This window comes from Panthera tigris, chromosome B4, assembly GCF_018350195.1.
Source record: "Panthera tigris isolate Pti1 chromosome B4, P.tigris_Pti1_mat1.1, whole genome shotgun sequence".
NCBI classification, from domain to species: domain Eukaryota; kingdom Metazoa; phylum Chordata; class Mammalia; order Carnivora; family Felidae; genus Panthera; species Panthera tigris.
Window position 1 is genome coordinate 62114614 of NC_056666.1, and position 13031 is coordinate 62127644.

Sequence of the window (13031 nt, forward strand, 5' to 3'; positions counted from 1 at the left end):
GGGAAACTGAGGGTGCCTGCTCTCCACTGCAAGGCTCCTCCACCGAGGACACGGTAAAGTGTTTGTTCTTCTTAACTGAGGCCTCACAGATCCACATCTCACCCCGTGCTTCCAAATCAAAGCAGACAGCAGGGTTTCTACTTGCTTCTTCTTAACTACTCCTTTCTTATCTAAATCTAATATAAAGAAAAGGGAAGAAGGGAAAGAAGGAGGGATGGAGGGAGGGAAAGAAGAATGGAGCTAGGGAAACAAGGAGAGAGAGAAGGGAAGTCAGGAAAAAAAACATTCAACGTTTGATTTCTCCCGCCAAGCCATGCTGCACCAGGCGGTGCTGGATGGCGAACATGGGCGTGGGGAGCCCAGCTCAGTACCTCATCATGGACCACATAGCTCCAGGAGACACTGGGAATCCACTGCTCTTGGGTTCTGGTGGCGATGGTGAGTGGCAGCCACCCCAAGCTCCTCGGTGAGGAAATCGATGCTGCTTCCCGTTCTCCCGGTGAGGCTGCGGGGGCAGTGACGGGGGCGGGGGACTCGCAGGCTGCTGCGGGCTGCGCTGATGGATGACCCCATTGCTCCTAATTGTGTATGTGGAACGGAGCAGAAACAAAGTCAGACAGAATGACAAGGTTTGCAACGAGAAACAGCAGTCCCCTGGCCCACTCCACGGTCTTGTTCCCTGGAAGCAGCCATGCTCAAGTCTTTCACCTCTTTTGTTTCTGGTACGTATCGCAATGCTTTAAAAATAACAAGAGAACATATTTCTTTTTATTTTAGAACATATACTGACTTACTACTACAGAAGACTAGGACTCAGTCCCTCTTACATGGTCACCAACACACACACACACACACCCTCTTCTTCACGCTTCATCCTCCAAATATAGATTTCTTTCAAAATACTTGGTTGAAGTGATATTCGGGATTTACATAATTTTGATCTTGTAAAATACTGCTCATAGTTGATCCATCCAATGTACCTTGATTACATTTTCTTTCATGAATCCTCTGAGACAGAGTTCATAATCACTGAACGAACAGAAACTAAAACGTCTGATACCACTGAATGATGTCCAGCATTTGGAAAAAAGCAAAGGGGATTCTTAGACACTGCTACAATCATTTCAGGAGCAATGTCTGAGCACGGGACACAGTGAACATGCATCTACCCGTGGTCCCAGTAAGTCCACTCCTATGGTTATGCCCGAGAGAAACTCACATGTATTTGCACACAAAAAAATCCATTGCAGCATAGTTTACAATAGTACAAGCTGTGAAAATTACCTAAATTCCAAATCCAGAAAGAGTTAAATAAATTGTGATAATTAAGTACTGTACAACAGTTAAAATGAATGTACTATAGCTACACATATGGACAATGATGTATCTCAAAAATCTCAAGGTTAAACAAAGAGAAAAGCAAGTGATACTATTTATATAAAGTTTAAAAATACATTAAAAGATACTCTTTGGTATTCACTGGTATATACATACTAAGTAAGGGCATAAAGATAATCATAGAAATGAAAAGTGATAAGTTCAGGATTATGGTTACTTTTAGAGAAAGAGGTTAGGGACAGGAGTCAGGGAATGTTATTCTCTGGAGGGGTTACCTTCTGTGATTCTGTTTTCTCCTCTGTAAAATGAGGCCAACAGTGATTGTGGGCATTAAGTGACTTCAAGCCTGTAAATGGTGTGGCACAGTGCCTGACACATGAACAGAACTCAAGAGATATTAACCAGTTTTGGCCAGGTCTCCCTGGTACATGCTCTCCATTCCTTCCTACCACTTTTCACAACTGTAATCAGTTACTCATGGAATTACTTATACAATGTCTGTCTTCCCTGATATTGCATATGCCCTTGGGGGGAAGAAATCTTCTGTCTCCTTCTTGGTCAGGCACAAAATGAGTATGTATTGAATAGATAGAGAAAAGATGAAGGAAAGAATGAATGTCTCCACTTATGCAGAGCTGCTGGTTATGAGACCCAAAAGTTTCTAAAAAACAAAGCAGAGGCTAGAAGCTTTTCACCTTCTGAGCTATATGTTAGCAATATGATTTCTCCCATAGAACTTCTAACAGTTTAGCATAATGAAGGCCAGAAACAATTATTAAAGAAATAAAAGAGACAATTATCCCTTTTGAAAAAAGCCTGGCTCAACAGTGACCAGATGAAAAAGAATGTTGTATACAGGCAACGGTGGCCTGGAAAGTCCCGAGCCCAGAGGAGACACGACTTCAATGATGAAGTTAAAATTGCTCTGGACTGGACCACAGGAGAGGGTCTGCAGCCAGCTTTCTGCTATCAGTGAGCAAAGAAGAAAGGGGTTAGGAGGCGGAGACAAAAATGATGCAAGAAGGAAGTGGGAAGCAAGATGAGCTGATAGGTTGTTTGTAAAAAGTAAGGCAGGCACTGCCATTACTCCCATTGGTTGAGAGGTTGCAGAGGAAAGGCATTCTCATATAAGCCAAGGGGAGGTCCTCTGGCTCACAGCTTTCTTGGCAGGAGCTTAGGTCAAAATGATAACTGAGCTCCTTCCTTTTACACGCCTCTGAGATTTACAGAGAGCCAATAGAGCACTAAAGTCTATTTAAATTATCTCCAAGCACGCCCAGGCAGGAAGGTGATCAGAATTTAATGACTCATCTCAGCTTGTTGCCACTCAGTAAGACTGCTCTTATCTTTATGTCAAGGAGTATAAAGAGGTAGGGAATGGGATAAAAAGGCAATTTTTTTTTAAGCTAAAATTCTTCATCAGATAAAGCAGAAGAATAAATCAACCACGTTTTTAAGAGTTCAAAAGTAAGGGCCTTATAATTACTGAAAAATGGGGTCTGCATGTCAAACTGTAAGTAATTATGGATTTGATAGAGAAAGAAAAATATAGTATGTGCTTCAACTTTTAATGTGCCACAGCATTCTTACCATCTATAATCTACAGGATATAATGCATGTGCTTAAATTCTTTTTTTTTTTAATGTGCTTAAATTCTTTAAGTGAAAATGGGCTACTAATTAAACTTGACCTTTAATTTGAATATAACATGTGAGTATTCCTGTATGGTTTAGACTGGCCTTTTGCAGAATTCCAAAACGAGACTCCCAAAACTCCTAGGTAACAGCATCATCCTTAGAACAAGTAAGCAGGTTCCAACTTAGCAGTGCTTTTTGATAGACAACACTCATTTGAATGCAGGGATTCAAGCAAGCTATTAAAAAAAAACCTGTCACCATTTGCAACCACTTCTCTTTGTGAATCAATAGGTCTCCATAGTATGCAACCGAAACAATCTAGCAATAGAAACCTGTAATCAGCATGGATACTTGCCAATTCCAAATGTGGGGCTCCCAAAATCTTTACGGTCCTCACTGACTTTTATAAAGTGTGAAGAGTTTGAACATATCTGATGCATTTATTTTAACAAAACAAGACTTACTAATTTATGGGCCAAGAGGTTACATTTAACACAAGAATGTACTTTTATTTATTTATTTTTGAATGAAAGTTTGAAAGCTACTGATCTAAGTAATTCTCTGTGCATGCTCTGCTTGATGGCAAAACTTAAAAATGACTTACGATTTCTCTTGCTTGTGGGATAGGGAAAAGAGATCATAAACCAGGCACACTCCAAACACTGTGATGCCGGTCTCCTTCACCAGCATCGCACAGGTCCCCAGCAACAAACTGAGCAGCAAGAAGAAGGGAGACACCGTGGGAGGGAAACATTCCCCAACATGACGCTGGTCCACACTCCTGGAAAACAAGATTGAGACTCTTTTAATCTAAGAAGAAATATGGGTCACTGACAAACACCAACTTTTTAAAAAATATGATTTAACTCAATTTCATCGTATTCTAAGTAAGTAGGTGAACAAAGATTTCTTCGTGAATATTCATCACAGAGTTATTTAATATTGCAAAGATGAAAAAAGTAAATGCCCAACAACATTGAACTTTGGTATTTAAATTAAAATACACATAAATTATGATAAAATATGGCATATAACAAATGGATACTGAAAAAAAACACTTAAAAATGTTTTTAACGTTTATTTATGTTTGAGAGAGACAGAGACCAAGTGTGAGCAGGGGAGGGGCAGAGAGAGAGGGAGACACAGAATCTGAAACAGGCTCCAGGCTCTGAGCTGTCAGCACAGAGCCCGATTCGGGGCTCAAACACACGAACCGCGAGATCATGACCTGAGATGAAGTTGGACGCCCAACTGAAGGAGTCACCCAGGCGTCCCCCCCCACCAAAAACACTTAACATGATACCATAAAGATACAGTTAGTGACGTGGAAGGATATTTCATCAATATATTTTAAATGAATAATACTAGTTACTAAGCCATATACATGAACTCTGGAGCCAGGTTCCCTGGGTTCAAATCACAGCTTTACAGTTAACTAACAGGGTATCATGGGGCAGGTTAGTATGCCTCTCGGGGCCTCAGTTCCCTCATATATGAAATGGGATCACAGTGTTGCAGGCAGGATTACATAAATGACTTATTACATGTGGAGTGGCTATCACATCATTATTATTATCCTAGTGAATATTGTGTATATTTCTATACACAAATCAGTCAGTAGATATACAGAATCCTCATTTTTCTGTGATGAAAATACAGATGTTTTGGCCTTTTTCTTTTTCTTCTGGTTAATTTGTATTTTTAAATTTAGTTTCCAAGGAGATGTATTAGATAAAGTGTTTTTTTTCCTCCGTATAATTTCCAGCAGGGATTTTCAAAAGTCTCCTAGGCCTATAAATCCTTTTTTCACCTTATATCATAGAATCAGCCCACACCAAAACTCATCACTGTTCCTTCAGTAGGTGCCACACCCATTTGCCCCTAATCCTCTGAAGCAAGGCCAATATTTCTGTAGCTACGACACCTGACTCTCACCGGTATGTCTTGGAACAATCACCTAAAATTATATGCCAAATTTGTGGCAGATACGCATTTTCCTCTTAAGCTGGTCTAGAGCTTACATTGCTAAAATTGAGAATGGCACGCACAACAGAAACTGTAACACCACGGCTCATTATCACACAGATACGGACACGCTGCTGGCCTCATCATGTTCCCGAGTATACCAACGACACAGCAAAAGCTGCCCAGAATAAGTTTAAACCCAACGGCAACTGTGAATCTTGTTCTAATACCGGAGCAAACAGGAAGCAACTACTTGGTGAATTTGGATTTATATTTCTAAGATTTTCACAACAGCACTTCATACGATTAGCTTTGTGACTCTGTAGAAAGTCACAGAGCCAGGAATAGAGGCCTAATACCACACAGGTATCCCCTGCTTTTCAAAAGTTCACATTACTGCCACTTTACTTTTATGAAAGACCTACCTTCGTACCTATTTTCACTAACAGAAAGAAATCTGAAGAGGGTCTTTGCTTTTACGAAAAAAGGTGAAAAGCAAAAACAGCATTTGTTTGTTAGGAACCATTGTAGAGGTGCTGTTAGGAACCCACAGCAGCAGGGGCAGCCCCCAACAAGTTCCTTCCCGGGAACCACACCCAGCATCTCAGTCCCAAGCCTCCAGAGAACTGAACCGTGTGAGCCTCTGTGCCTTATCTCCACCTATTCCGTGCATTCATTAGCAAGATGTGTCCTAAGATATCAGAAAAAGCCTAAGAGAAGTTGTTTTTTGGGTCTGGGAATGCCCCCAATTTTTCCATAGAAATTAACGGTAATTGCTTCTTCACTTTGAGCCATTTCAGCTTACAAAAGGTTTCAGAGAAATGCTCTACTTTCAGATAGCAGGGGAAACCTGTACTAAGAAAAGGCTCCACTCGTTAAACCGAAATTTCATAAGAATTAATTCTTTTCATTCTTGATCATCCAAGGTCTAAACCTGTTTGTTACAGGGCTTCTCAATCTCAATCTTGGTACTACTAGCATTTTGGGGAAAATGACTCTTTGTTGTTAGGGCTGTACTGAACATTGTAGGATGCTTGGCCTCTACTTACTAAATGCCAACCGCTAACACCTTTCCACTTAACGACAAGCAAAAGTGTCTCCAGAAATTGTCAAATATCCCCAGGGGAAGGGCAAAAGTGCCCCACATTGAGAACCACTTGTTTAGAATTGTATTTCTCAAGGTCCCGGGGCTCTGTAACATGGTAGGTCATCAAACTGAGCCAAAGATCAAAGCTCATAAATCCCTAACCAGACATCTCTCCACAAAGTAGGGTAACAGGATTCACTCCCCCCTTTTCTGGGCCACTCTCTGAGCCATCCACCTCGCTCCTATTCTCTTTTTAACCTGCCCCTTTCCCTATGTGGCCATGTCACAACTCAAGTAAGAATCCGAGCACTTTGGGGGAGAAGGGACACTATAATGGGAAATTATTTTATTGCTTTTCAGTATCCCAAAGCAAGCAACTTCTGTGTTTTGATGAAAGGGTGTGTATATTAGAAAACCATGGTTGAGAAATACTACTTCTAATTCAGCCTTGTTATTTTAAGCTCTGAGCTACTTTCGTGAGGATAATAAAGAGGAAAAAAAAATTAGGACCAAAATGAACGGGAGGAATTAAACCAATCATGGCCAAATGGAAGAGAGGACCATATCCAATATATACTGGCTCGGAGCGAAGATTTCAAATTCCATTCTCAGTAAGAAATGACAAGTAGGAATAATCAAGAAGCAAGGAGCACGAGGAGAGCAGTTCCTTTAAAAGGCTATGACAAAGTTGAGAATATGGCTGGAGGAGAGAGCAGCCTTGCATTTGGTAAGGGCAGGTTTCCTATCCTGATCTCCATGAAGCTTTTCTAAGCTTTTTACTGCCAAGAAGCCTCCCTCGTCTCTCAGGCAGATGCTCAGAGTCCGCACTACCCCCCAGCCCCCAACATGACAGAAATTCCCAAGGGGACAGCATTATTGTAACCACACAGAAGGGCATTCTTAGCCATACATACATACATACCTATTGTAGGAGAGAAAGGCCAACAGAAACAGCAGGCATGCTAACACGTCAGCTCTGCCAACAATTCCAGCCACCTAGAAAGTTTGAAAAGATAAAAACCTCAGAAAGTCACTTTCAGGAAACCGTTATAGAATGGATTCGTTTTTAGATGAATGAAAAGTATGATAAAATAAGAAAACACATTCTTCTTCAAAATTTGACTTATGACTAACCACCTCTTGTATCATATATATAACGATAAGTTTATAGGAGGAAAAAAAAAGGAAGGGAAAATATTTTCATGCTTAATTTCATTTTAACCTTTCTTCTCTAGAAGGCCAATTCATATCACCAAAGCTTATTCCTTTGTTGATTTATTCAAAAATATTTTCTGAGTAATGACTGAAGGCCAGACACTGTGCTAGTCTTCAGGTAGCAGAGTGCTAATAGAGCAGAAGATATTTACAGAGTATTAGAAAAAAATAAGTTTAGGAAACAATACTGGTAAAAACAGGAATGAGTATAAACACTTGATGGCCATGTATGTATGTGTGTCTGTGTCAGTGTGTTTCTTAGTTCTGTCGCTGAAAGAGCCTAAACGCAAGCTACCCCACTAGCAAAGAGTCATCCTGGCACTGACCACACACATTCCTCCACTAAGGAGAACGGGGGTCCATGGAGAAGTGGCTGACTCCAGGGCTGAGGCGAAGGAGTTCGAACCCTGAGTCAGGCTCTGTGCTGAAGGGTTCAAAGCCTGGAGGCTGCTTCAGATTCTGTGTCTCCCTCTCTCTCTGCCCCTCCCCACTCACACTCTCAAAAATAAATGAACATTAAATTTTTTTTTAAGTGACAGGTATGTGTCAAAAGGGCACAGAAGCTGGTGACAAAGGGCTCCCACCGACAAAATATCAGACCATTTGAACATCAAAATAAGTAAAGACGATAATAAAATAAACCATTTTAAAAAACCAGACATTCATGAATGCATACTGATATTGATGGATGGATGACTGAATGCACAATATAAGTACACACATAAACACAGTAAGCAAGTGAATGGAAAAGAATAGAAATCTCTTCCTTACATTAAAAAGCAAGTTAATGAATGTAGAGGGAATAGTGCAGCTGACAAATAGCCATTTTGTTTCCAAAAGAGTCAAGATTAGATAGAGCAAGAAACATCACAAAATACCAGTGGATGCTAAATCTAGGGTATAAAGGTTTGGTGAGGCAAAGCGTATTAGTAGGGCTTCAAAGCATGTCCTCATCAATTACTTGTTAAATGAAAAAGTAAAAAGAATAACTACACTATAGAGAAAACTCATTACACCTTAACTGGAGGTTCAAACTTGACTTCACCAATAAAGGGCCAATGGATGTGGCATGCCTCTGCACATGATACCCTGAGAAGGACACAATATCACTTTTGTCAAATTCCAGCCAAGGATGCATAACCTGAATGTAATCATGAGAAAACATCAGACAAACCCAGGATGAGGAATGTTCTATTAAATACATAAATAAATATATTTTACATTAATAAAGTATAAAATACAACAATTATACGTCATCTGGTAACATTAAAATTCCAGTATTTTAATATGTTCTAATTTATACCATATCATGATTTATTATGTTACAACTCCTATAATCTAATGTATTATAATATTACATATATGATATTATTATATAATACATGTATGTATATTATACCTGCATAATCTACTACATGTGCATATATTATGTATTAACAACTTATATACTATATTTTATATTTTTACATATTTCTATATTTATGTATTTACATACAATATATAGTTACACTATTTTTATTTATATATTATAAATTTTAACATATATATAAATCATGTGTTATACTTTGTATACGTGTTATATATATTATAATCATTTGATATAATATGAATGTTTATATATGTTATATAACATCAACTGCAATGTTATAATAAACATCATGTAAACATTTTATATTATGCACATTAAATATAAGTTTTAAATTATATTTAAAGCTGTGAGTTATATTATAAAAAGACAATGAAGACTGGTAACTACTCCAAACTTAAGGAGACTGAAGAGAATGACTAATGGCCTTGGTTTTAGAAAATACACAATTAAATTATTCTGGTGCAAAGAGGCATGAATTACACAACCTACTCTCAAATGCTTCAGAATACAAATAATATTTTTATATATTAAGGGAGACAGAGAGGAAGAATGACAAAACAAATGTGGCAAAATGTTAAAAATTGATGAGTCTGGATAAAGAGTATATGGTCACTTTATTTTTGAGGTTTAAAATTATTTTTTTTAATGTGTTACTTTAGAAAGGTACTAAAATGGAAGAGGGGTAGAGGACAGACAGCTTTTTATAAATCTTTGTATTATTTCATTACTACTTAAAATGTGTGTGCATTTCTCTTACTCTTTTGAAATCCAAGAAACAAAACTGTAAAGGAAAAAAATGGAGGATGGTTCAAAGAATGCTTCAAAAAAGGCCACGTATGAGCTGGATCTTAAAGATGAGTCAGAGCTCACAAGGGAAATGAACAGGGTTGACATTTCAGGCACAGAGAACAGCATCACCCAAACCACAGAGGACCTGAAGTCCACAGTGTGTTAGAGAATCAACCATAATTAATAGTGGAAAATAGAGTTCTGGGAAATGTACCTATAAATACTCTCATATAATGAGCACACTTTGCATTCATAAAGAAGAGGGAATGACACATGCATGGAACTAGGCCATCCAAGGCTTGAATACAGACTCCTTCTCTTGCCATTTGAATAAGACTCAATTTTGTTATCTTTAATTTCTGGGATTTGGTTTTGTTATCTTTAAAATGAGTATAACACCCACATCTCACGTTACTGTTATAATTAATGAGTTATATATATATATATATGTATGTATATATATACATTTTATATATATAAAGTGTATATATATATAAACTTCATTAGATAAATGAATAGTTTAGTTAAAAATATAAATAGAATGTAATTTAGTTATATACCTGCATATGGATTGACAGCAAGTCACATATTGAGAAAAATTCAAGTCCAATGTACACCAAGAGAAAACTGGATACAGCCAAAGAATTACACTAGCAGTACAGAGTTAAAAGGAATTAGCTAATGTGGCTGCCTGGACTATACACTGTTCATTGATCCATTCATTTATAAGGCATTTGCATGCTAAATCAGGAAGATTGCATGACACAAAGGAGGTACACAGTGACAATATGGTGTCACCTCAGCGTCAGAACCAGCTCAGACTTACAGTCTGTAGAGCAACAATTGCACACAGGTTAACTGTGAGCCCAGATCTGCTCAGTCTACACCACCACATCTCTGAGCATTGAGCTCAGCATCACCTGCGAGGCCTCTAGAACACTAAACAGAGAGCCCAACTCACTAGCAACAAAGTCTTGGGAGAAAGCCACACATCTGGACCCAGAGGGACGCTCACCACAGCACAACTGATGTGGCCAACTCACACAACAGCAAGAGGTGCAAGCTGATATTGGGTGTAGCAAGTTGGAATGAGGCAATCACAAGCTAGGCAAGCATAACTAATGTGCTAAAGGAGCCTGAAGCCTACTTCTCAAATTGCAGCCAGTTAGTGCTTCTGGGAAGCAGCAGCAGCAGCAGCAGAATGTGCCAGCTGGATGTGCCCAGATATAAAGAATGTAGTGTCCCTTGGAGCGGAAGCTCAGAGGGGTTGTTGAAATGTTAATGCTAACAGTGACAGACTCTGTGGCCAGTTTCAAACCACCAAGCATTCACTGAACACCTACTCTATATCCCTGTTGAGCTGGGGTCTCTGGGGCAAGAGGGTTAGATGTCTTAAAAACAAGGTGCTTGACACCAACTACTATATGTCAAGACCAACCATTCACTTTCCCTGTGATCCAATTAGTCGGTAGCATCATATTCAGTAATTGCATGATTTATTCCACTCAACAAACATTTTCCAAGTGCCTCCTATTTGCCAGGTACTGTGCCAGCTGGAGGGATATAACCTGCCTCAAGGAGTTTAACATCTGGTTGGGAGTCAAAAGAGGGTACTGCATGTATCATAAAGAGGAGAAATCATTGCCATGAGAGAATGGAGAGATTAATTTTGACTGTAGAATCTGGGAAGGCTTCATGGAAAGGCTGGTGTTATACACTAACATCTAAAGGAGAGGCAAGAAGGGCTCAGTAAGTTGAAGACAGGGGAATGTGAATCTTGGGCCAGGGAAGGAACACAGAAGCATTCCAGGCAGAGGAAAAGACCAGTCTCAAAACACAGGTGTTTCTGGAAGGGAAAGCATAAAGGGATGAAAGCATGGAGTAAATGAAAATGGACAGGAATGGGCAATGGGAAGCAAACTGGGATGCTAAGTTGGGGCTCCTGGGTTTGATTCTATGGCAATGTAGGCTGAACTGTAGGGTGATGGGAAATACAAAGGACCCAGCCAAAAATACATGCAGATGGATAGCATGTACTTCTGCCTCAAGCTGCAGGTTTTCATCACCAAAAGGGTAGCTGTAACTTGGGAACTGAACTCTGTAACACATACTCAAGTAATGGAAAAAATGAGTGAGCATCATCAGGGTAGAATGGAAACAATGTAACATTCAGATCTAGGTCCTAGTGAGCTTAACAGAATCACATGTGGAAATTACCAATTAAGAATTTAATTTGTCCCCAAAACTTGTTATTCTTTAGAATAACATTCATAGGATTTGTACAAAGTATTGCATGTGTATCAAGTTATTGATTGTTCCATCTGCAAGAATGAGTCCCATTAGTGTTAGACAGGGACAGGAAACACACACTTAACACATCCAACAGCTGAAAGCCAGAATGACTGATTAGATCACTACCAATTCTCTCCTACGTGCTCTTGTCCCAGTTCTGGAAATGTTGAACTTAACCTTCAGCTCCATGTATCAGCATTTCCTGCTCTTGCTTTTGACTTGACGTAAGTCAAGTGCATTCCTTCCAACCAATAATGTTTCTATAATGATTGCTAAGTTTTATTCCTAGAAGGGAATTACAATGATATTCCCCATTTTCCCAATTTCTCTACTTATTTTTCTCATGATTCAGGATTCAGAAACACATACAAATTTCCCATGATTTCCCCAGAAATATACTGTCAGAAACCCTTCTGGGCCACCTGGGTGGCTCAGTCGGTTAAGCGTCTGCCTCTTGATTTAGGCTTAGGTCACAATCTTATGGTTCATGGAATCGAGCCCCAACATTGGGCTCTGACCTGACAGCATGAAGCGGGCTTGGGATTCTCTCTCTCAACCTTACTCTCTGCCCCTCTCCTGCTTGCTGTCTCTCAAAAAAAAAAAAAAAAAAAAAAAAAAGACAATAAAAGAAAACTCTTCCAGAATCACAGGCCTTCAACGAAGAAAGGTCTGCGTATACCTTGGTCAGTGCTATACCCTCTGCAATCTATTTGTTGAAAGATTGAGTAAATAAATGAATTTGTTCCTGCATACTTAAATTGGAAATGATTTTTTTATTACAACATATTGTTTTGTCTTGTATGTATTTATGTGTATGTTCTTTGGCTTTTTTAGGAGCTTGTGAACAAATTATGGGTAGGGACCCCTTATCCACCCACATAACCTCTTGGCACCCAGCACAGTGCTTGCACCAAACAAGTATTCATTTACTATATGCTGATTACATAATTAAGGAAGCAAATCTTTGATCGGACCAATATGTTGAAACTAAACCCCTCCTCCTGTGGGGCACTGGGCTCTGTGCTGACAGCTCAGAGCCTGGAGCCTGCTTCAGGTTCTGTGTCTCCCTCTCCCTGTGTCCCTCCCCTGCTCCCTCTCTCGCTCCCTCTCTCTCTCTCTCTCTCTCTCTCTCAAAAATAAACATTAAAAAATTTTTTGAGCCCCTCCCCCAAAAATGTAAATCCTCCATCCTTCCTGGGATTACTTATGGTCCCATTTTTGTTCTTGTTTAACAAAAGGGAGATACATCCCTCTAACTGCCTCTCCAGCCACCCTGTGATCTATTTTCCCTTTTTAAAAATAATTTGTCACTAAGTCTTCCACAACACAATACCTTTTT

The 13031-nt window shown here is 39.3% G+C and overlaps 1 protein-coding gene across 1 annotated transcript in view; it reads right to left on the reverse strand.

Annotated features, from left to right (window-relative positions):
- Positions 1 to 13031, reverse strand: part of TMTC1 (transmembrane O-mannosyltransferase targeting cadherins 1) — a 275658-nt gene that overhangs the window by 239039 nt on the left and 23588 nt on the right. Inside the window, exons 3-5 of the mRNA XM_007098851.2 lie at positions 6950 to 7023; positions 3580 to 3756; positions 372 to 578 (exon numbers count right to left, since the gene is read on the reverse strand). Coding sequence (XP_007098913.2) covers positions 372 to 578; positions 3580 to 3756; positions 6950 to 7023 — 458 coding nt within the window. The remainder of the gene's footprint in view (positions 1 to 371; positions 579 to 3579; positions 3757 to 6949; positions 7024 to 13031) is intronic.